This window comes from Phoxinus phoxinus, assembly GCF_949152265.1.
Source record: "Phoxinus phoxinus genome assembly, chromosome: 16".
Taxonomy (NCBI): domain Eukaryota; kingdom Metazoa; phylum Chordata; class Actinopteri; order Cypriniformes; family Leuciscidae; genus Phoxinus; species Phoxinus phoxinus.
In genome coordinates this window covers 14,259,742-14,283,960 of record NC_136891.1, presented here as the reverse complement: position 1 = coordinate 14,283,960, position 24,219 = coordinate 14,259,742, and the positions used below count along the sequence as shown (strand labels likewise).

General features: G+C 40.8%; 1 protein-coding gene across 2 annotated transcripts; it reads right to left on the bottom strand.

The window, feature by feature from the left end:
* Window positions 1-1,352: 1,352 nt before the first annotated feature.
* Window positions 1,353-16,527, bottom strand: lats1 (large tumor suppressor kinase 1). 2 transcript variants are annotated; one of them, XM_079584138.1, is made up of 8 exons: window positions 16,356-16,527; window positions 14,192-14,640; window positions 12,724-12,874; window positions 10,554-11,902; window positions 7,484-8,066; window positions 6,120-6,302; window positions 3,757-3,863; window positions 1,353-3,141 (listed from the first exon to the last, which is right to left on the bottom strand). In XM_079584138.1, exons 2-8 carry the CDS (start codon window positions 14,546-14,548, stop codon window positions 2,662-2,664), a joined length of 3,210 nt encoding a protein of 1,069 aa, XP_079440264.1. In that variant the 5' UTR covers window positions 14,549-14,640; window positions 16,356-16,527; the 3' UTR covers window positions 1,353-2,661. The 2 variants fall into 2 exon arrangements, with proteins under 2 accessions (XP_079440264.1, XP_079440265.1); XM_079584139.1 differs by having other exon boundaries at window positions 14,192-14,633; window positions 16,356-16,525.
* Between the last annotated feature and the right edge of the window lie 7,692 nt (window positions 16,528-24,219).

Sequence of the window (24,219 nt, the reverse complement as noted above, 5' to 3'; positions counted from 1 at the left end):
ATTGAGTATATTTAATGATCAACCACTTTGTGTCTTTTCTAGGAGCTCGAATTTGAGGGACAAACTTGTTCATGCTGATACCTACATCTCATCTCCAACCACTCTTGTCGATGCCCAGGGTAATTTCCCATGTCACAACTGTTCCTCTTGTACCAAATATGTTAAATGCAAATTTTTTACACATCCTCGTACATTAAAAACATACAAGATCAGACAATTGATTACCTGTAAAAGCACACATGTGATTTATATCATCATTTGTCCATGTTCACAACTATATGTTGGGAAAACTACACGTGCATTACGCACAAGAATGATTGAACATACTAGTGCTATTAGAAGACAGGATGATACATCCTCAATTTCTCGTCATTTTAAATCTGCGAACCACTCTTTGGCTGACATGAAGTTCCTGGGCATCGAGAGGATCCTTCCCCACAGGAGAGGTGGAGATAGAGACAGAAAATTACTCCAAAGAGAGGCCTTTTGGATTTTTGAACTTAAATCCCTATTTCCTGAGGGTATGAATGAAGAACTTGAACTGTCATGCTTTTTATAAAATCTGATTATTCTCTGTAGTTATGTTTCATATTTCCTGCTAAATGTTGTCAAAATCTGCTGTGAATTCTACTTAAGTGATCAATGAGGTAATTACTCTCCTGAGATAATTGTATTCAATCACTTATCTGTGAAAATTGGATTCAGCTGATTGATCTCAATTACTGACTTGTTAAAAAAAAAAAAAAAAAAAAAAGAAAAAAAAAAGGGGTGAATCTTGTTTGTTAAGTGAGCACTGAGGAAAGCATGTGCTGAAACGTTTGCTCGCCTTGTCTGTTTTTAAATTCACCTGCACTTTGCACTTTATTAATAAAATAATGTTTTCGTAGACACTTTCTGTCTCAATTGGATCAGTGTGCGGCTAGCCACTCTCTCTACTCCTACCATTCGCCTGGCTCTACGCACCTGAAGTAAATGGACTCATAACAAAAGGATACTTTTCTGGTTGGAGCGCTACATATCCCTCTAAGTAAACATTGTATCATCATTGTCATACACCAATCTTTCACAACTATGTTTTTTTTTAATGCTATAGAGATGATGCCCTTTTTTCTTTGCCCAATCCCTCTTATAACACTGACAGCTTTAATTATTAATCATTTGACTTGACTAACTAAATGGTACATTTGTCCATTTTTGGATATTTGATTGCCTGCTTTTGTAAAGTATCCATCTCCTCATTACCCTCCACTCCAACTTATGCAGGAAATTGACACTGCATGTTAAATAAATATTACAAATAATGATATGCACTAGACATGGACACTGAAGTTTGTGGTTTGTGCTTTAAGAGCTTTTACTCACCACCACCATCCCATCCTTTCTCCCATTCAAGACAAACTTACACTCAAAGTAGCTACATATGTTTTTCCTGGGAATAAGACCACCAGTTTAATCAAAGAAAAGGAGTTCCTTATTACATTCAGAGATGCACAGGAGGATAGAGTTCAGAAAAAAAGACAATAATAAAATGTTATGTGACCATTCATGCAGAAAAACTGAAGCCTTTGGTAGTGACACAGCAAGATCTCTTCGTAAGGAGAGAAACCAGAGTAGTGTTATGCTCAGGATCTGGAGTCATATGTACCATAAAATATGTTTTGACATCATATCCTTTGGAACTAAGAAAAGCGGAAGTACAAACTTACACCGCATAACTTATAAATACAAATTGTGTATAAATTATAAAAAAAAAAAAAAAAAAAACAGAGCAACAATTTACAGTGTTTTTTTTTCTTTCTTGGAAACTTGTACAATGAACGGTCAGCTAAATTTGACCAGAGTACAGGATGATCTCCCTCATAGTTTTGGTGAAAGAAAGCATAAAGTCATAGTCCCTGTGCCACTCAGAATGAGAAACAAATCCACACGATCATAAATAAAGACATCATTTGAGGAAGAAAACACTCATTTCAACTACCATTAAAAAAAGTCTTTAAATAAATTAAAGAGGAGTAAAAAATACAGAGCTCCACTGCATCATTAGATTCTCGGTTGTTTAAAAGGCACCAGGACAAGTGCATCCTGAACAAAAGACAATAAATACAGCACAAAGTGTCAAGGCAGACTCAACCAGTCGTAGCTAGATGGAAGAGAGAGATCACGTACACACACACATATAAAACACACACATCCTACACGGGTCCGTCTCATGAAAATATGCCCTCACAAATCAAACAAATAAGAAATTATATTTTGCATAAAGAAAATCAAGCTTATTTTAAGACCTATTCAAATTGTTGGCAGTTTCATGAGAATTAAACATTTCAGAGAATTGAGAATTTCCCAAAATTCCTGTTATGTGTCCAAATGTTTTACTTTTGATTACATAAAAAAATTACTATAATGCAAAGTCATTATTTTTTTCTTTTTTTAAATCAGCATATAACAGCAGTGGGGAAAAAAAAAAATACAACCATAATATCCAATTACTTAATTTAAATAACACATTTGTTTGCATTACAGTAATGAGAAATTGAGGGTTTAAATGTTCTTTGTTTAAATGCACAATGCTGATATGAATGGTCTTGTGTGCATTCATGCAAAATATAATTTCTTTTGATATCTGTTACCGGTTTAGTGAGATTCACACACACACACACACTAAACATACACCAGGTCGCGGCTCTGCGTGGACGGGTCGCCGGGCTCGTCCTCCTCGTCCTCCTCGCACTCGATGGGCTTGGGGCAGCTGTACGGGTGGCCGTTGTCGTCGAAGAACCGGCGGAAGGTGAACTCGTAGAAGGCGTGCTCCGGGTGCTTGCCGTTCTTGAACCAGCGGTTGAGCGTGTCATTGTGGTTGCCGTCGGCGTCGTCGCTCCAGAGTTTGTCAGGGTCCACGGGGTCAAAGTTGGAGGTGTCGGTGCAGTGTGTAATCTTAGGGATGTACGGCGCGTGGTGTTGCTGCCGCAGATCCGTGGAGAAGTCGATGCTCCTGAAGAACGGCTGGGCTTTGATCTCATCGGCTCCGTTCTTCCCGAGCCGGTCTTCCGGGCCGCGGCAGAGCTTCAGGATCAGGGCGGTGGCCTCGGGACTCAGCTTGGACTGCAGCGGGATGTGGAGCGACGTCTGCCAGTTTATCACCTGAGGCGACACACACACTCAATCACCTGATCAAAATCAACTGTGTTCATGAGCAAACATAGACAACAAACACTGCCTGGTCAAAAAAAAAAAAAAAGTCACTGTTAGGGTTTAAATGGGCAAATGCTTAAGAGTCTCTGGCTGGATCATTATTGCTGTGGTTATTATGTTTCTATCATGTTTGGCATCAGTTCTTCTAACAATAATTGATGGAGTGTGTAGATTTTAATTTCTTAAACATCCATGTATGAAACACATCATGATCATATTCCAGGATGACAATATCAAGATTCATCCGGCTCAGATTGTGAGAGAACGGTTGTGAGGATCATGAAGAATTATTTCCACACATGAACTGATGCTCCTCTGAGTCCAGATCTGAGACTCAGTGAAAGTCTTCAGGATGTGCTGGAGGAGACTTTACAGAGCGCTGGACTCTTGCTTTCACAACACAAGATCTTCACCAAATATTGATGCACCTCTTGATGGACATAAATGTTGTGATGCCTGAGGGGCATCCATTTTTGGTGAAGATCCTGTTGATTTAAATGTGAAATCTTCTAGTTAATGCTGCATATGTGCATTACAAAATTATAGAGCAAAATATATTCTCACCTTCATCTGAGTCTCGAGAGGAGTTGTTGCCAGGAAAGGAGGCTGACCGACTAACATCTCATAGAGGATAACACCCACACTCCACCAATCACAGAGCTGTGTGTAACCTAGAATTTAAAAAAAACAATAAATTCACTTTCAGCAATTTAAAGGGTAATGAAATCTCAAGTTTACAGCAGTGGAACGTTCTGGGGTGCTTTACAACATATTCTAAACCAGGGGTTCTCAATCCTGTTCCTGGAGATCTACCTCATCAAGCACACCTGATTCAACTCATTAGTACAGACTGCAAGACCTGAAGAGGTTGTGTCCAAGGATGTGAATTTCTGCCAAAAATGCCATTCGGCAATCGAGGAGCAAAAGTCGAATATCGTTCGAAAATCGAAAGAAAAAAAAAAGACAGAAAAAAACCGCACACTCACAATGACAGAAAGGGAGGCCAATTTCATCTTTAGCGATTTGTCAAACAAACTAGTTTATTAATTGAACAAGTAACATGTTCTCTTCTGGGGTTTTTTTACATAGTAGGCCGTAGGCTAATTGGAAGAAAAAACAATAAGCACGAAAGTCCGTTTGTGCGGACTTTGTGCCGTTCCCCGACAGGAAAATACCCTGCTGCGCGATCTGTGACAGTAGGCGTGACGTCAATGTAGAACACATAGGAATTGCGAGAAAATATAACGATATTAAAAAACGCTATTTTATGATTGAATTTCGCACGCAGTTCGACTATTCGAAGATCGCGACTCATCCCTAGTTGTGTCAGATGAGAGATGTCCAAAACGTGTACTGTTGGGGGAGCTCCATTACCAGGGTTAGGAAGCCCTGTACTAGGCTTGCATACATTTATTTAGGTTCGAAAAAATTATTTCACTGCTGCAAAAGTAACCACCACACATACTAGTGTTGTCACTGAAATACTAAAATTGTGACTGAGCGCTGTTGAGCGGAATCATAAACACCTCTGATTGGCCATTGTGCTCACGCGCTCATCGGATACGTCTGTGATTGGCTACAATGATCATCGCTTCAAAAACATGTTGTAAATATACATTTGACGCTCTTCACCGAGTGCTTACACAGATACAGACGGGAGTGTTTGAAAGCAGGCGTCTATCAGCGGACCGGTGCTTGTGCTTTCAGACGCTCCCGCTCTCGCTTTCAAAACTTTCAAACGCTCCCGTGCGCTGATCATTGTAGCCAATCACAGACATATCTGATGAGTGCGTGAACACAATGGCCAATCAGAGACGTTTATGATTTCGCTCAGCACCACAATTTAAAATTTTCAGTTTATATACTTTATGACAACTCTAGTATATAAAGAATATCCAATGCTTTGGAAGTCGGCAGTCCTAACCCCGTCAAGGAACCAGCACAATAACACACTCTGCAAAATATCACCTAATTATCGTTCCCGAGTCCCGACATGATGCCGGAAAATATTGAAATCGTGTTTTTTATCAGTATAGCACACCCATATCAAGCACTCTTTGTCAATGTATAAAAAGTGCTCAATACACGAGGTATATTATTGTTCCCAAATCAGGAGCAGGTGTTAGTACACACTCGGGCTGGACACTGACACACACTTCACAACACACATTGACATTCACAAGCTTGCGATTAATTGAGGCCAGTCAGGTACAGTACATGGCCAACAACATTGTTAACTATACAGGGAATTTCTACTCAATATAAACATTTAAAAAGTGACTTGTCATAAAAACATGACAGATATATTCACACACATTAAATATTGAAGAACAGGTTAAGTAGAAATACAATGAATATGCAATATATTTATCAAAATGCTCCTAGCGAAGTAAATTTTTCTAGCTGACTAACGAGTTTTTGGACATTGAATGGCTTTTCTGAGGTAAATTTAACATTACGTGACATTGTTTACAAGCTGTTTTATTGATGTCTATCTGCGGTTGAAACACTGATTGAGCGATTACATGGATTTCTGTAAGTTGTACTATATCTTTCAACATACTTTCTGATGTTCCTTCACGTTAATTTCACACTGGGACTGATCATCTCTTCTGCTTTACTACTAGTTAATGTGCGCTTCTCTTGAACTGAAGGCGCTATATATGATTTGTCATGCTACATTAAAGGGAGCCAAAATGGTATTTATTGTTTGAATTTCAGAATAAAATTGACAGAATTTGACAGATGAGACGGTTTCATATCAGAACAAGTAGCAAAGGTTATTGCGATTTATTTGATGGGAGGGACGCTACGAAGCATAGACTGAAAGATTGATTCTTGGGATCTAAGAATCAATATCGGTTCTTCAAAATAAGAATCAAGAAATGGATATTTTTTTACATGCTGTCATGTTGTGGCGTACACACCTGTGCGCAGCAGGACCTCGGGGGCGATGTAATTGGGCGTGCCAACCAGGGAGTGAGCCAAGCAGCGCTGATGCTGTCGAGCGGCTCTGCGCTCCAGCGGCTTCAGTCGGTCCCCACAGCGGCAGCTCGCAGGATCTTCCCACTCCTTACTGAAGTCCATACTGTCCTGCCGCACATGATCACCTGACAACACACCAAGTTCAACATCATTCATTATTCAATAGTGAACAATACAGCTAGGGTCCATAAATATTAAAGTCACGTTGATGTGCTGAGAAAAAGTGGGTGTTTTGTATCAGAATGTCAGACAGACCGGAATGTGATTTTGCAGAGGTTTGTAGAGGACTAGCCTACTTCCCACTAAAACCCACTTTTGAGGAGGCTTTTTGGAGGCTGAAGCACTGGTGACTCAAACCGTTACTCTGCTATGAGCAGAGATGGAGAGGAGGAGTGCTAAAGTAAAACCCTGCCCTCTGTTCAATATTCCCTTTCACTTGGAAATATGTCACAACACTGGAGAAAAGACATTTGCAACTTCCAGTTCACGCGGACTTTAAAGGCACACCATGTAATTTTTCGCCGCTAGAGGTCGCTTATTAAAAATAAAGGCGTAGCTTGATGACGCTGTGATTTCGGCTCGAGAGCAGTGGAGCTTTATTACGCCACAGACGACCTCTTCCACTTCTTCCGGTCATATATGAGAGGTAACAGTTTAGATACATTTGAGTGTGTTGAAAGTTGTTGTTATAATGCTACTCTATGCGTTCGCTACTATGCGACTACTATATGAGACACTTGTTGCACACTGCAGTGAGCTAGATCAATATTAGGTATGGTACTCGCAGTAAATCAAGAAAACAATAAGACTAACAGTGTTGAGCTATATAACAATTATTTTTCTGTCTAAATGTATCCAAACAGTTGTTCCCTTAAAAAACAGAATATATTAAAGCATCTGGTGTTTCCATGGTTTCTACTAAATAAAACCGTAAACCGAGGGTAACCGCGGGTATGATGTCATTGATAGGCGACGGACAGACACGGTTCGTATCCTGGTTAAATTTACTTATTTCTCTGGATTTAAAACATTCTTGGAAACATTTGGGATAATGAAAGAACACAAGTAAAAAAAATAATAATAACATTGTTCTAGTGTTTTTTGGAAATTCTAATCAGAAAATCTTCCATAGTATCCTTTAATGTAATAAACACATTATATGCATAAAGCATTGAATTACTGGCAAGGCTACATTACCTACAACAGTAGCCTAAAACAACGACGAAATAACTATTGGCATAAAAATAGTTATAATAGCACAAAATCATGGGGTCAAGTCATCAAAAATAAGAGTTGTTGGGCTCACCGCTTTGGTAGTATTTGGAGTCGTGAGTCCACCGGAAGCCAGTGCACAGGCCAAAGTCAGTCAGTTTGATGTGTCCATCACGATCAATCAGGATGTTGTCGGGTTTGATGTCTCGATGGATAAAACCCATTTTGTGGACGCTTTCCACAGCACAGCTGAGCTCTGCAATGTAAAACTGAGCCAAGTCCTCTTGGAAAATGCCCATTCTGATCAAAAGACTCATCATGTCCCCGCCAGGGATGTAGTCCATGACAAAATACAGGTTATCTTTATCCTGGAAGGAGTAGTACAAGCGGACGACCCACTCATTATCTGCTTCAGCGAGAATGTCCCGCTCAGCTTTCACATGGGCCACCTGGTTTCTCAACAGGACGTCTTTTTTACGGAGGGTCTTCATGGCATACAGTGCTCCCGTGTCCACTTTCCGAGCCAAACACACTTCTCCAAACGCCCCAATTCCCAGAGTCTTGATCTTATCAAACATGGATTTGTCCATTTTGGCGCGCTTGAGGCGGATGTAGTTGGATTCCTTCTGGGACAGCATCATGCGCATCTGTTCCTGTGCGTCGCCCGAAAGCCCCACCTGAACACACAACACACGCGGTTACAACAGCCCTCACAAAATACACACTTGTACATAAACACAGGCAAACTTGCTCACACAACACACCGATTAGCTAAACTTCTGAAATCATATCAGACAATATATTATACAATATTCACAAACACAACATTGGCAGGCAGCTTCCAGCACTGAAAAACAGCAAAGCATGCAATGCACAGGGTTTCCTACAGTGATCTAAACTATTATTTACTACTGAAGTAGGGGTGTAACGATACACACGTCACGATACGAAACAATTCACGGTACTGAACTCATGGTACATCGCGATATTTTGAGCCAAAATAAAGACGTTTATTATTATTATCATCATTATATTATATTATTTTATTATTATCAGGACCCACAAATATTACCCCCATTGAATTAGATTCATTATATATATAGGCTAGTAGTTTAATGCAGTAATGTCACTGAAACTCTGTAAACTTTCTTTTTTACGCTTGTTTACTACAGTTTGCGTGTCGTTGTAAATCTGTTCATCATATAAAAGCCACCGTGTCTCTTCAGGCTTGGATTTGGATTAGACCACTCGATTGATTATTCTTACCATGACTTTGACATTTATTGGATCTTTTAAGTTTTAGAAGAAAGACTTATTGGTTTGAAATGACATGATGGTGAGTACATGACAGAATTAACAAATTTAGACGAACTATACCTTAAGCTGAGTCGTGGATAAAACTAACTTGTTCTTACACAACTAGGAAAGGCAAATGTAACCTGAATTTGCAATGTTACATGAGTTTCAACTGAAATCCACCCGGATATCATTGCATGCTTTCAACTATAATTGATATAAATATAAGTCAACAATAATTGCATGCTCTGTACTGCAAGAACCTTGTTTTCTGTTATTCAATCCATTTAGATTCCCATTCATATTCTGGGCTCAGATTTTCAACCGGTGAAAGGTGCACCCCTACCGAAAAACACTTTCCATTATACATGAATGTAAATTGACCTGAAAATATTAATGTTGATTACAAAATAAAAGCCTCATAGACATGTTATAAATCAACCCTGTTGAATATTTACTTTTATATAATGCTGTGTTGGTATTTGTTGTGTTGGAAATCTGTGTTGTGTTGGTATGAAAATTGGTATTTTACTGAAATGCTATCATAACCCTACACTAGAACACGATACAATAGTTCAATTAAAAAAATAAGGTGGGTTATGAAACATACAAATTTAGATATATCTATCATTCTACCCAATCCACCCCGTATCCCTCAATCAGCGCCGAAAATGTGAAAACACTGGATGGATCCCATGTGGGAGTCGATGTGATCTTAAATCAGAAATGCAGGAAACCCTTAACCCAGGAAAAAGTCAGGATGAACCGGAAGTTACAAACGGCTTTTCTCCAGTGTTGTGACATATTTCCAAGTGAAAGGGAATATTGAACAGAGGGCAGGGTTTTACTTTAGCGCTCCTCCTCTCCATCTCTCGCTCATAGCAGACTAACGGTTTGAGGGAGTTGCCACGCCCTCGCGCCATAGCACATGACAGGAAGAGAAGAGAAGACGTTTCGAGGGGGAAGGGAAGGGTAATATTTGATTAAAGATTATAAGGGTACATGAATTTTAAAAAAAAATAATGAAGTGCACAGATAAATCATTTATAATAAACACTACAACATTAGACATAAAAATACGAATTGTAAAATTAGATTTCATGCCACCTTTAAGATCATAGCTCTGTTCTAAAACCCAGTGAACTGTATAATAGTTAGCTATCCGAACCATCACAAAACCTCCTAAGTGGCGTTGAAATGAGGAAGCAACTCTGTGTCAAACAAATAGCAAATTAGTGACAATATTCTGATTAGCATAATAATACATATAGGTATATGCACTCTCTTATTCCCACTGCTGTAAGCCTATTCAACTTTTAAGGTGTCTGAATGTTGCTTTTGTGTGCATAAATATTAGGCAAAAATCTATTTATAATTAGATAGACCTCACAAAGTCCATAACTTTAAATTCTGGGATTGCATTCTCTGCAACAGACCCCTAGATTTTTGCTTAATTTTAGCCAATAATATGTCCATTACGCTTCATGCCTTTTCAACATAAAGGCTATGATGTTAGGTGATGATGTAGGCAGCTCAGTAGAGCTTTAGAACAGAGCTCATGAAAACATATTTGAGGAAAAGACTCATACACTCATGCCATCCAACTGACAGGGTCTTACTTTACCACACACTGAGTGACGACTACTCCAGAAGAAACCTTTAAACTATGAAAACCAGTTGATCAGACAAAGAAAAGACGAGATAATGCGGCTTTACAGAGGAGATCCACAAACTGAAAGATATGGAAGACAGAGAAAGAGAATAAAAAGGCAGGAAATAATGAAGGGAAAAAGATGTGAATCAACAGTAGAGTAAAGGGAGCAGAGAGCATTGTGAGAGTATGTGGCGGTGAAGAAACGCATGCTAACCCGCTGCATCTCGCTCTCCAACTGCTTCTTCCTGCGGTGTCTCTGCTGGTGGTTCTTCAGGACGTTCTCCACGTGCTGCTCCATGAAGAACTTGAAAGCCTGCGGCGAGTACATGGGAACTCCGCTTTCCCCTTTGCGTTCCTCGTCCCGCTTGAGTCGGCGCACTGGCACGGGAGAGGTGGTGATGAGCTTCTTCTCGCGCTCCTCTGAGGCCTCGGGACTCTTCTCACCGGAGCAGCTGCTGTCCGTGTCGGTGTCGTGCTCCGCCCCGTCCTCCTCTCTGCTGCCGGGTTTGGGCGTGGGGTTGGGGTCGTACCCTGGAGGCGGCGGCGGCTGCTGCTGAAGCAGGTGTTTGGGATAGGGAGGCGGTGGGCCCTGGTAGCTGGGCACTTCTGCGCTCGGCTCCTGATACACAGTGGGCGGCTGCTGAAGCCAAGGCGGGTGCGTAGGGGCGACGGCCGTGTGCAGCTCTGGCTTCTGCACACGCATGCTCTTCACCGGCTGCAGGACTGGCGCCTGTGTGATGGTGGTGACGGTCGTGGCGGAGGGCTGAGAGCTGGGCACAGAGGTGCACTGACGCCCGCTGGTGAAGGAGTTGGAGCGGCCCGGAGCGCTGTGGGGCCATGATGGAGGAGCGTCCTGATTGGGTGAAGTCTGAGGTCTGACCTGGGGAAGCCCTCCAAGGTTGTACATATCAAGGTTGTGGCTATTGCGGTTGGGCACCAGCATGCTTGAGGGGAGGTTGTTACCGTTTGAGGGAGTGGACAGCGCGCTGGATTGCATCTGCTGGGCCGTGGGACTCTGTCTGTTGGACTGGTGCATTGGATATGGAGGAGGCGGCGGCTGCTGCCTGTTATTAATGCCCATGTATTCCCCTTGCACGGCGCCATTCTGAGGCCAGGATGGAGGGAAGGTGAACTTGTTGCTCCCGGAGTTTTGCATGATGATGGGCTGCCGACCCACAGGCACTGGACTGAGGCCTCGTTGATTCTGGGACGGAAGGTTTATGTAGCCGTCGGGTCGGGGCCCCTGAGGCACAGGAGAGATCCGGGGCACCAGGTAATCCAAGTTCCCAGAATACCGCTTGGTTGCGGGATTGGAGTCCCATGAGGAGGGAGGAGGAGTGATGCTACGCACCTGCCTAGGGTTCACTCGTTGGCCGCTGGCTGCAGCAGAAAGGTTTTGAGGAAAGGTAGCGGGCCGTGAGAGATCACTTTGAGGTCCAGGGCTGCTGGGACGGTAAATCATGCCATCGTTCATTAGAGCACTGTGTCGCTGTGGGGCCAGTGATTCCTTTGAACCCTTCCAGCTTTGGCGCCGCAACACTGTCTGTTGAATTTGGGATGGACCTAGAAAGGAAACATTACAACAATACTATCAGGAGCCTGTGCAGAAATTTTAGAAGACCTGTTAACAAGACTGTTTTTTTACATTTAAGGGCCCGAGAGAAATCAAAACCTGGGCATATTAAGGCGCCTTTACACTGACCGATCATCTGAGCTGCACTATATGCACAGTCATCAACAGTTGGGCGAATTTTGGTGAATTGCCTTAAATCAACCATTAACAATTAAAATGAATTACTAGGTCTGGGTAATGACACAATTCAATCCAATTTCACTTTAGGAGTCAAAATCTGCTATGGGGTAATTAAATGTAACAGAAATGTATCATCTTTTACTGGAAAATTAAACAACATTTTAATCAAACTTTAATAATTGCCTTAAATTTTTTAGACATAAGTGATCAAACTACATTTTATAAAAATTAACCTATGAAGTTTCTGAATCTGACATTAGCATGAGTCAAATTGGACGACTACAGGGACTCATCTCAAGATCACTCATTTAACAGTTGTTCATCTACTGCCAAAATTATGGAGGAAAAAAAAAGATCAGTAAGGAATAGAAAATTACTGAAAATATTAAAAACAAGACTGTCAGAGTCAGAATGTTTAGCTATTGCATAAAAATATCAGTCAAAATATAATGTACAACATGTTGAATGATGTTGACTAATCTTTTTTTTAAAGCCATGAAAATGCAGATTCTGTTGTAAATAAAAGTGAAAAAAATCACTTTTTAAAGCATTTGTTTCATTATTACCCCTCAGCAGATTTTGACTGATATATCAAACTACGGAAGTGTGTCTTGTAAGTGGTGTTTCGAACCGGTTTGCTTTATCCCCGTGTTCACAGGGCGTGCAGCGGCGGCTGTTATCTGCTCCCTCGCGGGTTCCTGGAAGTTCATCCTACTGATGTACTCGATGGCTGCCTCCACACTACGACTGTTCGTCTGCTTCAGTGCACGGACCACCATCTCCTGTACAAACACACAGATGATGACGACCATTGAGCGACATCCAGACTTACCATATACATTTATAAAGAACTTCATGCATCTGAAGACATAATATTCATTATTGTTGTCCATACATAAACACTGAGCTGACTTTTATCTAAGAAAATAAGATATTCAAATAAAAAAACAGTTTTACTACTACTAATGAGAATCCGTGTAACATTGGCACTCATGAAATGCCAAAAGGGGAAACAAGTCGCACTGGTATCTCTGAGCTGCGAACACAGATCGCTCCTGAACATTTCATTTGCATTTGTGCGATATTGTTTTATTATTTCATGGCTCTCTAGAGCACTTAATTGTGATTGGTTATGGCATTCTGCGGTCAGATATGTGCAGAAGATTTGTGCATTACAGAGCTGGCTAGTTTCACGTCACTGCACACACTACAGTCACATAATAAACTAATTTTGAGCTCAAATCTTTCCTGACCTTTATTGACCATTATTTGTCAAGCGCAACCATGTAAAAATTAATAATAATATTATTGTGAAGCAGCAGACTACATTATCCCATTGAGTCCTGATCATCACTCTGTCGCCTTTGGTTTTTGGCTTGCTTAGATGGGGACATTTAATATTCAACAATATTATTGATCTGCCTGCATTGACACCATTATATGAGAACTGAACTGAGCTGGATGATGACATCACGGTTTTCTCCAGAGCGGCTATATTACATATATATAAATTATAACTTTTTTACAACACAAATGAACCATCACTGAACTTAAGCTGGACTGTGATGCCATTTTCTTCGAGAAACAAACTTTGTTGCATTATTTTCCTGTTATCCATGTAAAGCTGCTTTGAAACAATCTGTATTGTAAAAAGCGCTATATAAATAAAGGTGACTTGACATCTTGACTTGTCTGGGTATCTGACTGTACATTATGGTTATTAAAGTATACTTAGCAGAAGCATTTTCCATCTGCCTGTACAGCCAGAGTAAGAGACAAAAATCTGTTTTGTCAATCTGTATGCTATCCATCCATTTCACGAAGAATGCAGAGCAATTATCTACAGTAATTGGAAAAAAACTAAAATATGTACATCACACCCACATTGTTGTTAGTGAGCATGAGTATGACACGTTGAGCTCGCTTCTTCAACCAGAGCTGGTCTGGCAACATACCGTGTCAGTCATTCCTCAAATAAGCGGAATAATGTAAAGTGACAGGAGAGAGCATTCCTGCCACAAATGATTGATATGACGCATTTGAGGGGAAGAAGAGTAAAGGAACGTTCAGCTCCGCCCAAATCCAACAAGGAGCATTACCTCATCAAAGCCCGCGTCCTGCAGCACCTGCAACATGTGTTTGTTGATGTCTGTGCTGTGTCCACTGGAGGTAGTTTCATTAAAAGCGAAGGGCATGAGTGATTTGCGGATCTCCTGCAGGGCTCGGTGGTGGTGGGGGTTCCTGGGGTTGGTGCTGCGCCCCTGTTGTCTGGGATCGTCCGGCGGGCCCTTCCCGGCGCTCCCGTCGGCCTTGGTAGTGTCCGAGGGCCGGGAGAGGTTCCTCAGGCTCTCTCGGATCTCCTGCAGCATCTGTTGACTGTTGCCACTGTAGTTGCTCGCAGGGAACGTCTTGGGTCGCATCTGTCTGTATCCCTCGGGTTTCTCGCCCCTCTTCATGTAAAAACATACGTTAAGTGCCGAGGTGGTGAAGAGGCTTCCCGGTGGAAGAGTGGAACTGTCCAGATATCAGTGTTTGTTTCACCTAAACACTAGAGAGATGTCGGCGTATCAGTAAACATGCATTACTAACATCAATGTAATTCAATTGTATAATTAAAGGGTTGGTTCACCTAAAAAAAAAAAATATATATATATATATATAATATATATATATATATATATATATATATATATATTATCCCATGATTTACTCACCCTCAAGGCATCCTAGGTGTATGTGACGTTCTTCTTTCAGACAAACACATTATGAGTTATATTAAAAATATCCTGGCTCTTGCAAGCTTTATAATAGGAGTGAATGGTACCTTTTTTTTTAGAAGCCCCCCAAAAAAAGTTCATCCATCCATCATAAAAGTGCTCCAGTCCATACAACTCTGCAGGGGTTAATAAAGGCCTTCTGAGCCAAGCAAAATTATGCGTTTGTGTAAGAAAAACATCCATATTTATAACTTTATAAACTGCAATCATTTATTCCGGTAACAACCGTCCACGCAGTCTAGTTTCAGCGGAAGAGTGACCTCTAACCTCTGAATAGCGTAAGCTTAGCCTCTTGTGGTTCAAACAAACAGGCTGGGTAACAAACTCAAGGTCCTCTGACAATTCTCTTTAAAAATTCTCGTTTTAGACTTTAATTCATGACTGGTGTCGTTTTGCTCTATCCTCTGCGCTTCCGTGTTCATCAATACGTCATGCTTCGGGTCAGAGGTCACTCTTCTTCTACCGGAACTAGACTTACGTTAGGCCGTTACCGTAGGCCAGTGATTATAGTTTATAAAGTTATAAATATGGATATGGATATTTTTTGCTTCAGAAGGCCTTTATTAACCCCCTGGAGTCGTATGGATTACTTTTATGATGGATGGATGCACTTTTTGGTGGCTTAAAAAACAAATGGTACAATTCACTCCCATTGTAAAGCTTGAAACAGCTTATATTTAAAAAATATATATATTTCCGATTGTGTTTGTCTGAAAGAAGATAGTCATATACACACCTAGGATGGCTTGAGGGTGAATAAATCATGAGATCATTTTCATTTTTGGGTGAACTAACCCTTTAATGCTTGTAACAGCTACACGGTGATTCTCATAAAAGTAAAACAAGAAAATTAAGTCTAATTTACATTGATTTTTATCATGCTACATATCTTCATCATGTGTTTCTTTCTTTCTTTCTTTAGATTTTACTAAAAGTTTTCAGTGATAATGATAGTTCAAGATAATTTGACAACACTTAGGCTACTTTTTGTGGTAACGTTACATGTCTAAAGCTCACCAGACGACAAATACTTAAGACTATAAATAAAACGCCAATAGGAACCAGTGATTGTGATGTTCACACAGATAAACAGGTTAAACAAAGAATGCGTCTGAAACCTAAAAACAGCCTAACGTTAGACAGCATCAGTGCCCAGAAACGATGGCCAGATGCTGTCTAGGTAAGTTAGGCATCATCACAGGATTAGAAACACTAACGTTAACGTTAACGTTATCCTAGTGTCCAACAGATTCACACACTGCTAACCAAGTTAGCCACTCACGCGTTCACAAGAGTGTAACTTAGACGTATTGCCACATAATGCCCTTGAAAAACTTGAAACATTATTTCTACCGTATAATGAGCATGTTAATGCTGATAAATCATGAATGAATCGGTACAACAGGTACCTGAGGCCTAATGTTAAAGCTGAGGCGATAGCATAGTGCTATCATACACCGAATAAGAGCGAATTACATTCACTTACCGCTTACTGAGGGGGCAACACCATGTTCGTACATGTATCGACCTCTGCGCACTGTGAAATAATCATGAGTACCCGTTCTGCTGGGTCTGACAGGTACATGTATTTGTTGACGGACCGTCTGCTTCTCTTTGGTATTTACTGTCGTCTTGAGTTGTTTTACAACGGCTGTCATGCGCGTCACAAGAGCCCGGATGTTGTGACACGCCCTCTCTGCAGAGCCCCGCCCTCTCTCTGGAGACCCGCCCCCAAAGGAACCTGCACGAGACCACAGACCCTTCCTTCGGTGGGAATGATGAATGATGAACGCAAGAGGTGCGTCAGCTGCCTTTGTGGACACAGTTTGTTACGTAATAAATTGACCTCCTAGCCATTGTTCATGTTCAAAATGTTTCCAGTCCCAGAGCAGTTCTAATGGCTCTGCATCATTGTGATGGTAATTCATTCTCAGAAAACAGTGCCATTTCTGACTAATTTATTAAAAATAGGCTATAGGCTATATATTTTCCATTTTTGTTGTTTCATTTTGAAAGGTTACTGTTGAGATTTCAATAAATAAATAAAAATCCAGCCTCAGGTCCCATACTAACAGGACTGTAACCAACAAAAAGGAGCAGTTAAACTGAATTGTACATTTGAAAGGGATTTGCTATGTGGGATAAGTTTTTCTCAAATTCTTAGGATATTTCTAATTCAACTGTTCAAAACTGTCCATAAACATAGTAAAATAGATTTATATTTTTCAATAAAGTAGCCCAACATGTTTTCAGACAACTTCATAAAACTTAAAACTATAGTCTAACACTAATATCAAACTATGTCAACTTTTAGGTACATTATTTTAAATGACCAGGCAAATCCAGTGAAGCACGCATCACTGAAATGCACAAAGCTGCCTTAAAGTACAGTTCTTTTATTTATTTATTTAGTTTTAGGCGGTTCATACAAAAGGCCCTACTAAAAGTCAATTAGAAAAATCTTAGGAAAGACACCCAAATTAATAAATGAACCCAGTGGTCAATACAATACAAAGCTAACAAATTTTTGAACGTTTTCCAATATTCAGTTTTGGTTTAAACGTTTGTTTAAGGTTAGTAGCCTATGGTGTTCCTTTAATTTTTATTAACAACTCAACATTACCCACAGACAAATCTTCTCTCCTCCTTCTCTTCCCTCACTGAAGCAGAAGTATCTAAACTTCTCCTCTCCTGATCTTCTACTATCTGCTCTCTATAGATCCTATTCCTCGATGAAGCCCTGCACTGCAGATTGCGAAAGCTGAATCCAAATCATCAGTTCTCCTTCTCCTGGATCCAGTGCCTTTGACACTGTAAATCATCAGATCCTTTGGTCCACCTCATCACTGGGCATCACAAGAACTACACTTGACTGGTTTCTCACAGGTCTTTCAAGGTTGCCTGGAGACGGGAGGCATCCATAAGCCCTATTCGGACTGGATTAAGTTTAAGGTTGGGTAACGTCATTATTACCAGAGCTTCTCAGAGATTTTAGTCACGGTGCCATCTCATTAATCATTACAGACAATGTCAGTAAAGATTACGGCGACTTTTACCTTCTGTAAAAATGTCCAGGAAAAATTACCTCAGGTAATGCTAATCCAGTGCGAATAGACCCGCTGTAAATATGTACGTAAACATTCCATCGTTTGCTGTTTAAAAGTACTTTTCCACGTTTTTTCAAGTGGAGGATCTTGAAAAAGCATTCAGTTGCGTTCTGGGCGGTCTGTGTCAAACATCAAATGTTTTCCACAGACCATTCAGATCAGAAAGAAGGTCAAAAGCACTTTTTAGAGGCATGAAAAATATTTTAGCTTTAGGTAAGTGCCTATTACCAACATAATCCAATCTGAGTTGAATTAATTAATCGTTCGACCAGGCCTAACTGTTATAGGGACCTATTATATATCTGGTGCAATGCAGCACCAGGCGTGACGCAAGTGTTTTTTGCTAGTTTCAGCCCGACGCAGTTATCATTTTCCCCTGCGCCACGTTGTTTAAATAGCAAATGCAATTGCGCCAATCTGTTCGCCCATGGGCTGCTGGTCTGAAAACGAGGTGTGTTCAGGCGCATTGTTGGCGCGTTGCTATTTTGAGGAACTGAAATAGACTGTGCCATTGACAAATTAAAACCTGGTCTAAAGTCAATGGTGCAATGTTTTTTTTTTGTTATTTAAAGAGTGCGTTTAGTAATGTGCGCCGCGGGTCCACAACGCACATACACTCTGCTTATTACACACAAGGACGTGCAGCAGCACACAAACAGCCAAATTTTAGAAATAAAAGGATTACAATGTAAAAGATTAATATTGTGTATATAAAGATACGGTGAAATCCGGTTTGTCCCGGACGCGTTCCGTTTTTTTCGCTTGCAAATTGGTCCCTTCCCACATAGCAACATTGTGACGTTGTGACATTGTGGTCCAGTTCTGGTTTATTTCTTTGCTCTTGGCTGACTGTGGCATTGATATGGCCTGCTTGTGGCCCAAATCTGGCAAACAGGAGTGGGCCACCAAAGGGCCGTCATTCCACATGTGCCAGATGTCACAATGTTGCTGTGTGGGTTGTTTTGATTGCCATGAGCTGCTTTTTTGTGGAAGTGACTGCTCCACCGCTGCATTGTCCTATTGAAGGAACAGACATAATCATGTAACGCTAAGCAGTTTTAGAGTGATTCTTGGAGATAATCTTAAAAATACCCATTAAATACAAGAGGTCTATGAATTGAAAAGAATATGATACTCATCCCAGATTAAATTATGTTTTGAAATACATTAAATTTGAAATAGAAGATATATAAACAGTAGATTTAGTGTTTTATGTTTTGAATAAGTCTAAGTAAAATTGAGATAAAGGAGGGACTAACCAATGCTCTCTTTCTGGTAAGCTGAGAACTGGGTTGTATGTTTTTCGGTTGAGCTCTCTGGTTCAGTTGTGAATTGCAGGGGGTTTGATGGTTCTGGCTTCTAAGTTTAAGGATCTACTGCAACTTCCACACATAGTTTATTTTGTGGAGGTGACTAACACACACACAGCTAGATTATACTGTTGAAGGAACAGACATAATCATGTAATGCAGGGAAGTGCATCTTAAACTAAATGTCTTTCTTTCATTTTGGCAATATAATATAAAAGGATTTCAAAAAGAGAATTTAGAAAATAGTAGCATACAGTAGTTTCATTTTACAGAAGTTTATCTGTTTTCTCTTCCCAGTCACTGTTTTCATCAGAATACAAATTATTTTTTTAATAGACAAAATATCTTAGAAATGTATTGTATTCTAGCGTGCTCATCCAAAGCCCCTACCGTTGGAGATCGCCTTCACAATCCTGGCTAACAAGGGAACAAGCGTACCATGTATTATCAAGCTGCTGGTGAGAACTTGGTTAGTTTCTTGGAAGGCCACGGAGGCACAGTTTAGTGTGCCACATCATGCGGCAAGCAACAGGTGGCTCCCATGTGTTGTTGCCATGTGTTTCATGGCAAAATAAAGTTGGGGAACTCCTTTGTGAACAAAGACACCCTGCAGGTCAAGTTGATTGACTTTGGGCGTGAGGACCTCATGAGGAATGTTGTATGGTATGCATTATCCCTCAAAGCTGAAAGAGAAAACATGCTTTGTTGTTGCAAACTTACATCAGAGTTGCAATCCAGACACCATAGAGTGGTACTACCCTCCTGAGGATCAAGGGCAAGGGCCATGGGAAGTCTGCATTGGCGCGGTCTCTAGTGGTGTGGTGATATTTTTTATGATGCTGTGAGATTGAGACCATTTTCCAACTTGCGATGATCTGCACAAGACCAACCTAAACCTCTGATCAGAGCCTGGATTGTCAAAATGAGAGATGTTCATCATAAGAAAAGAAGTCCAATCATCATACAATTGTTCTTCCAGATCAGATCTTACAAATTAGGGTCACATGAGTAGAGCAGATGTAAAGGCTTCGGGTCATAATCATATGTTTCTGCACAAAACGCTGCCATTTGATCTATAGCGTCTTGCAGCAGAAGCCTAAGCCTCTGTCTGGGGAAGATCCTTCACCACCGCTGGTTTCAGGTACTGAGCCTAAAATCAGCCCGTTTTTACACATTTGTTTTTGTTGTTAATTTTAAATGGAAAGAAAGTCATGTTAAATGTATTTAGTCTAATGTTTTGTTTTTTATATTTTGTTTCAGGTCCCCATAAGTCATGGATAAAAGGACCTCCCACCCCAGATATTTCATCAGTCTTCTCTCTGTCAGTTTTGCATCTTTCAGGGTGACAGAAAGACTCTCCATCCCGCTATTAAGCCTCAGCATCTTGCGGGACAGACAGAGACCATGGTTGCATCTGGCGGAGGGGCTTGAAGCAGCAGTATTGCGTCTGGCAGTACTGTGCACTTGGGAATGTGTACCTCGTTTTTTACCTCGATGTCCCATCAATGTCTGCAGAACCTTGTCATGACTGCTTCGGTCCTGTCTCGTCTGCACTGTTCACCAGAGGATCCTGCCATGGCCAGCGCAAAAAAACTGAAATGGCCATCCACATCTCAGAGCTCTCTGTCATGTCCGTGCGGTTCTAGATGCCCCAGAAATTCTTGCTACTGCCATTCGGCAGGTTTCTGTATAAACTGCTATTGTGCCAATTCTCTCTGATTTTTAGCTGCCTTGGTACCAGAGCTTAACGATGGTTCATGTAGTGGCTACCTGGCCTTAAAGCTCCCTGTCATGCCACCACGGCCACTTAAATGTGCTTGTCTGCTCAGTCTAAGAGATTCTTTTCAAAGATATCCTAGATGATATGCTCCATATGATTCACACCATGGATCACAGAGGTTCCTGCCCACATTGCAACACTGTTTCGGCCCAGATCCGGCCCACATCTGGTACTTGTGGAATACTGATCTGGCCCACATGCAGCGTGGAATGACGGCCCTTGGGCGGACCGCTCCTGTTTGCCAGATCTGGGCCACAAGCAGGCCATAGCAATGCCACATGTCAGCCAAGAACAAATAAATAAACCAGAACTGGACCTTATCGGAGCCAAAACATCTGTGTATATTAAATATGGAGTCATCTCATCCTTAATAATTCTGTTAACAAGCAGAATCACTCAAGAAAGAAGAGAACAGAAAAGGAGATGAGCAGAAACCCAAGAACTACAACTGACTTCAGACACAGTCTTAGATGAAATCAAGATAAAAGAAGACATTAAATCTCTGAAGATCTCAGCAGAAGAGGATTAAACAACTCCACAAACAGCATTACCAGCTTCACTTATTACTAACCAGACTGACTTTATTTCTGTCAGACGTCTACAGAAGTTCTTATTGAGAATTAACAGGGGTTTAACTCTGTTTCATTTGAAGGCACCGTAACAGTGATTAGCGTTTCCATTAGTTGAGTTTTTAACTCTTATTTAATCTTTTATATTGAATTGCTGCTGTGTCAATGTGTTTGTCAAACACATTTGCAGCAGCAAAGAAAGCTAAAGTGAAATGAGATCAGGTGATGATGGTTACCTGTTGATGGCTTTATAATCCTCAATAACCTGATTTTCTAATGTCATTTGATTCTAATCAAACCAAACAATTTTATTGAACTATCAATACATACATGATACCATCCCTGTATTCCAACAGTTCTGCCACAATAAGATTTTGACAACAATGAGCACAACAAATTAGTCTATAGTGGAACACACAGACATCAAAAATCAGCGTATGAATCTCAACAATGGTAACAACAATATAAATGAATTCCCAATTAAGCAAAGCGCAGTTCTATGTCCTAACAGCATCACTTTTCACAATGCCTTCAGAAGGCAAAACTACTGCAGTATGTTTACTCAAGTCAGTGTGATGCTGTGCCTGTGAATCAATACTGTCTGTGAATCCTCTGTAGTTTAGCTCATAGCTAGAGACAGCCAAGGGTCAGTCTGCGAGGTGTTGATATCTCCATATCAACTCCACTTGACAAGTAAAATACTTGCTTGAATTTGGCTGCAACCTGTTCCTATATCAATGAGCATTAATGGGTTTGAGACATGCAGCAATATATTCCATGACATCTAACTCACCAAAACACAGACTGAACTCTCTTGCCACTTTGTCCAGGTGAGCAAAGTAATTCTCTGGGTGAAAAGCATCCGTGTCTTCAATGCTCTGTGATATTTTTTTCAGGATGGGTAAGTGTGTAAGCCTCCAGTTTTTTAGATGTGTGATCCAGACACCAAACTTATATTTAAATGCATTCACTGTGTTAATCATGTGGGGAAGGTGTTGGTCTTGCATGAGGCTTGATGTTGAGTGTATTCAGTTTTGCGGTCATGCAGCCATGTATCATCTTACAGTTCCTTGTGCTCATCGTTCCATGCAGACAGAAAAGTCTTTATCTCAGGTAGTAAGAGAAAAAGCACTGTGGCACTTTCCCGTGACACAACCCCGAGACATCAGCATGAAGTAGTAGGTCTCCATCGAGCTCATCCAATAACGCCTTGAATAAGTGATGCTACAGTGCTTTTGCTTGTATTGAGTTCATCAGTTTGACCACCAGTGTCATTACGTGAGAAAGGTCCACAACTTTCCCTTCCACGGCCTGCTGACGAATCACACAATGATAATTCACAAAGTCAGGAAAATCAGGGTCATTGTTAGCCTGGCTCCGGCCTCCTACGTACTTCCGTAAAATTTTCATTTTCCTTCAGTACTTCGTCTGTTTGCGGTGTATTCTTGGGCTTTCTCCGGTAAATTTTTTACCGGTCCAATCAGCGAACAAAAGAAGTGGCTGAGAACGATGGCGTTGAGGTCGTGCGCTGAAGTTAAAGTTTCGTCACGACCGAACATTAGCGATTGGTTATGGCAGATCCAGAGTGGCTCTGGGCAGATCCAATAGTTTTAATAGAGTACCCACCTAGAAGGAAGTTAACGCTTGTCAATGGAGAGAGGCCCAAATAGGGGGATAAATAATTTATGTTAATAAAATAACAAAATTTAGAGAAAGAGCACAGGAACTTCTTGTCTCAGCCCAAGTAACACACATCTGAATAGTGAATTTAAGTTGATGTTTATTGGAGCAAAATAACGAACAAATAAAAACATAAACTTCAGAAAGGGGGCAAGGCCAACACAACAAACAAAAAGATTCCTAACTTAATTTTAACCATAACTTACCTATATATATATATATATATATTCCTTGATTCTTACGCCGGAATGAGAGTAGTTCCTAGCCATATAGGCTTGGAAAATCGCAACTTTTCATTTTCAGTCGATCTTAGTACACGGTTTAACTACAGAAGAGTCAAGCTTTAAATAGGAAAAATATTGAAACTCGTTGGTCATTTTGAAAGAAGTGCTACTGGACTCATCAGAATCAATGATCTATGCTAAGCTATGCTAAAAGTGGTACCGTCAGACCCAGAGTTCGGCTGAATGGATTCGAAAACGGTAAAACTCAACTGTTTAACTCTGGGGGAGTTGTAAAATGAGCCTATTTCCAAAAAAAGTGGAGTATCCCTTTAACGGCCGAGTGCTTCCAGTGGGAAAACTGTGTGGGCCTATTCCAGACGGAGCGGCTGCAATGACAGGCAATCAAAGTGGTGTTGTTGCTCGACTTAAGGGAGGTTGCCCCATCAGCTAGTTTTTACATCGAGAAGCCCTTGCTAGTAAGATACTGCACCCGGAGTTGAACGACATGTTGCAGACTGCCATCAAATTAGTAAATGCTGTCAGGGCAGGGGCACTCTTTTCACATCACTGTGCACAGAAATGGGCTCAGAACATCAGCACCTGCTTCTTCACTCCGAGGTCAGGTGGCTGTCACAGGGTAAGGTGTTAGAGGGGTGGTTGATTATTATTTTGCTTTTTTA

Excerpts from the sequence above, each read along its gene's own strand:
- lats1 (XM_079584138.1), bottom strand. The coding sequence starts at position 14,548 with ATGAAGAGGGGCGAGAAACCCGAGGGATACAGACAGATGCGACCCAAG. Across the intron at positions 12,875-14,191 it reads AGGACGCGGGCTTTGATGAG|GAGATGGTGGTCCGTGCACT; the intron begins GTAATGCTCCTT and ends GTGTTTGTACAG. Across the intron at positions 3,142-3,756 it reads CTCTCGAGACTCAGATGAAG|GTGATAAACTGGCAGACGTC; the intron begins GTGAGAATATAT and ends GTGTCGCCTCAG.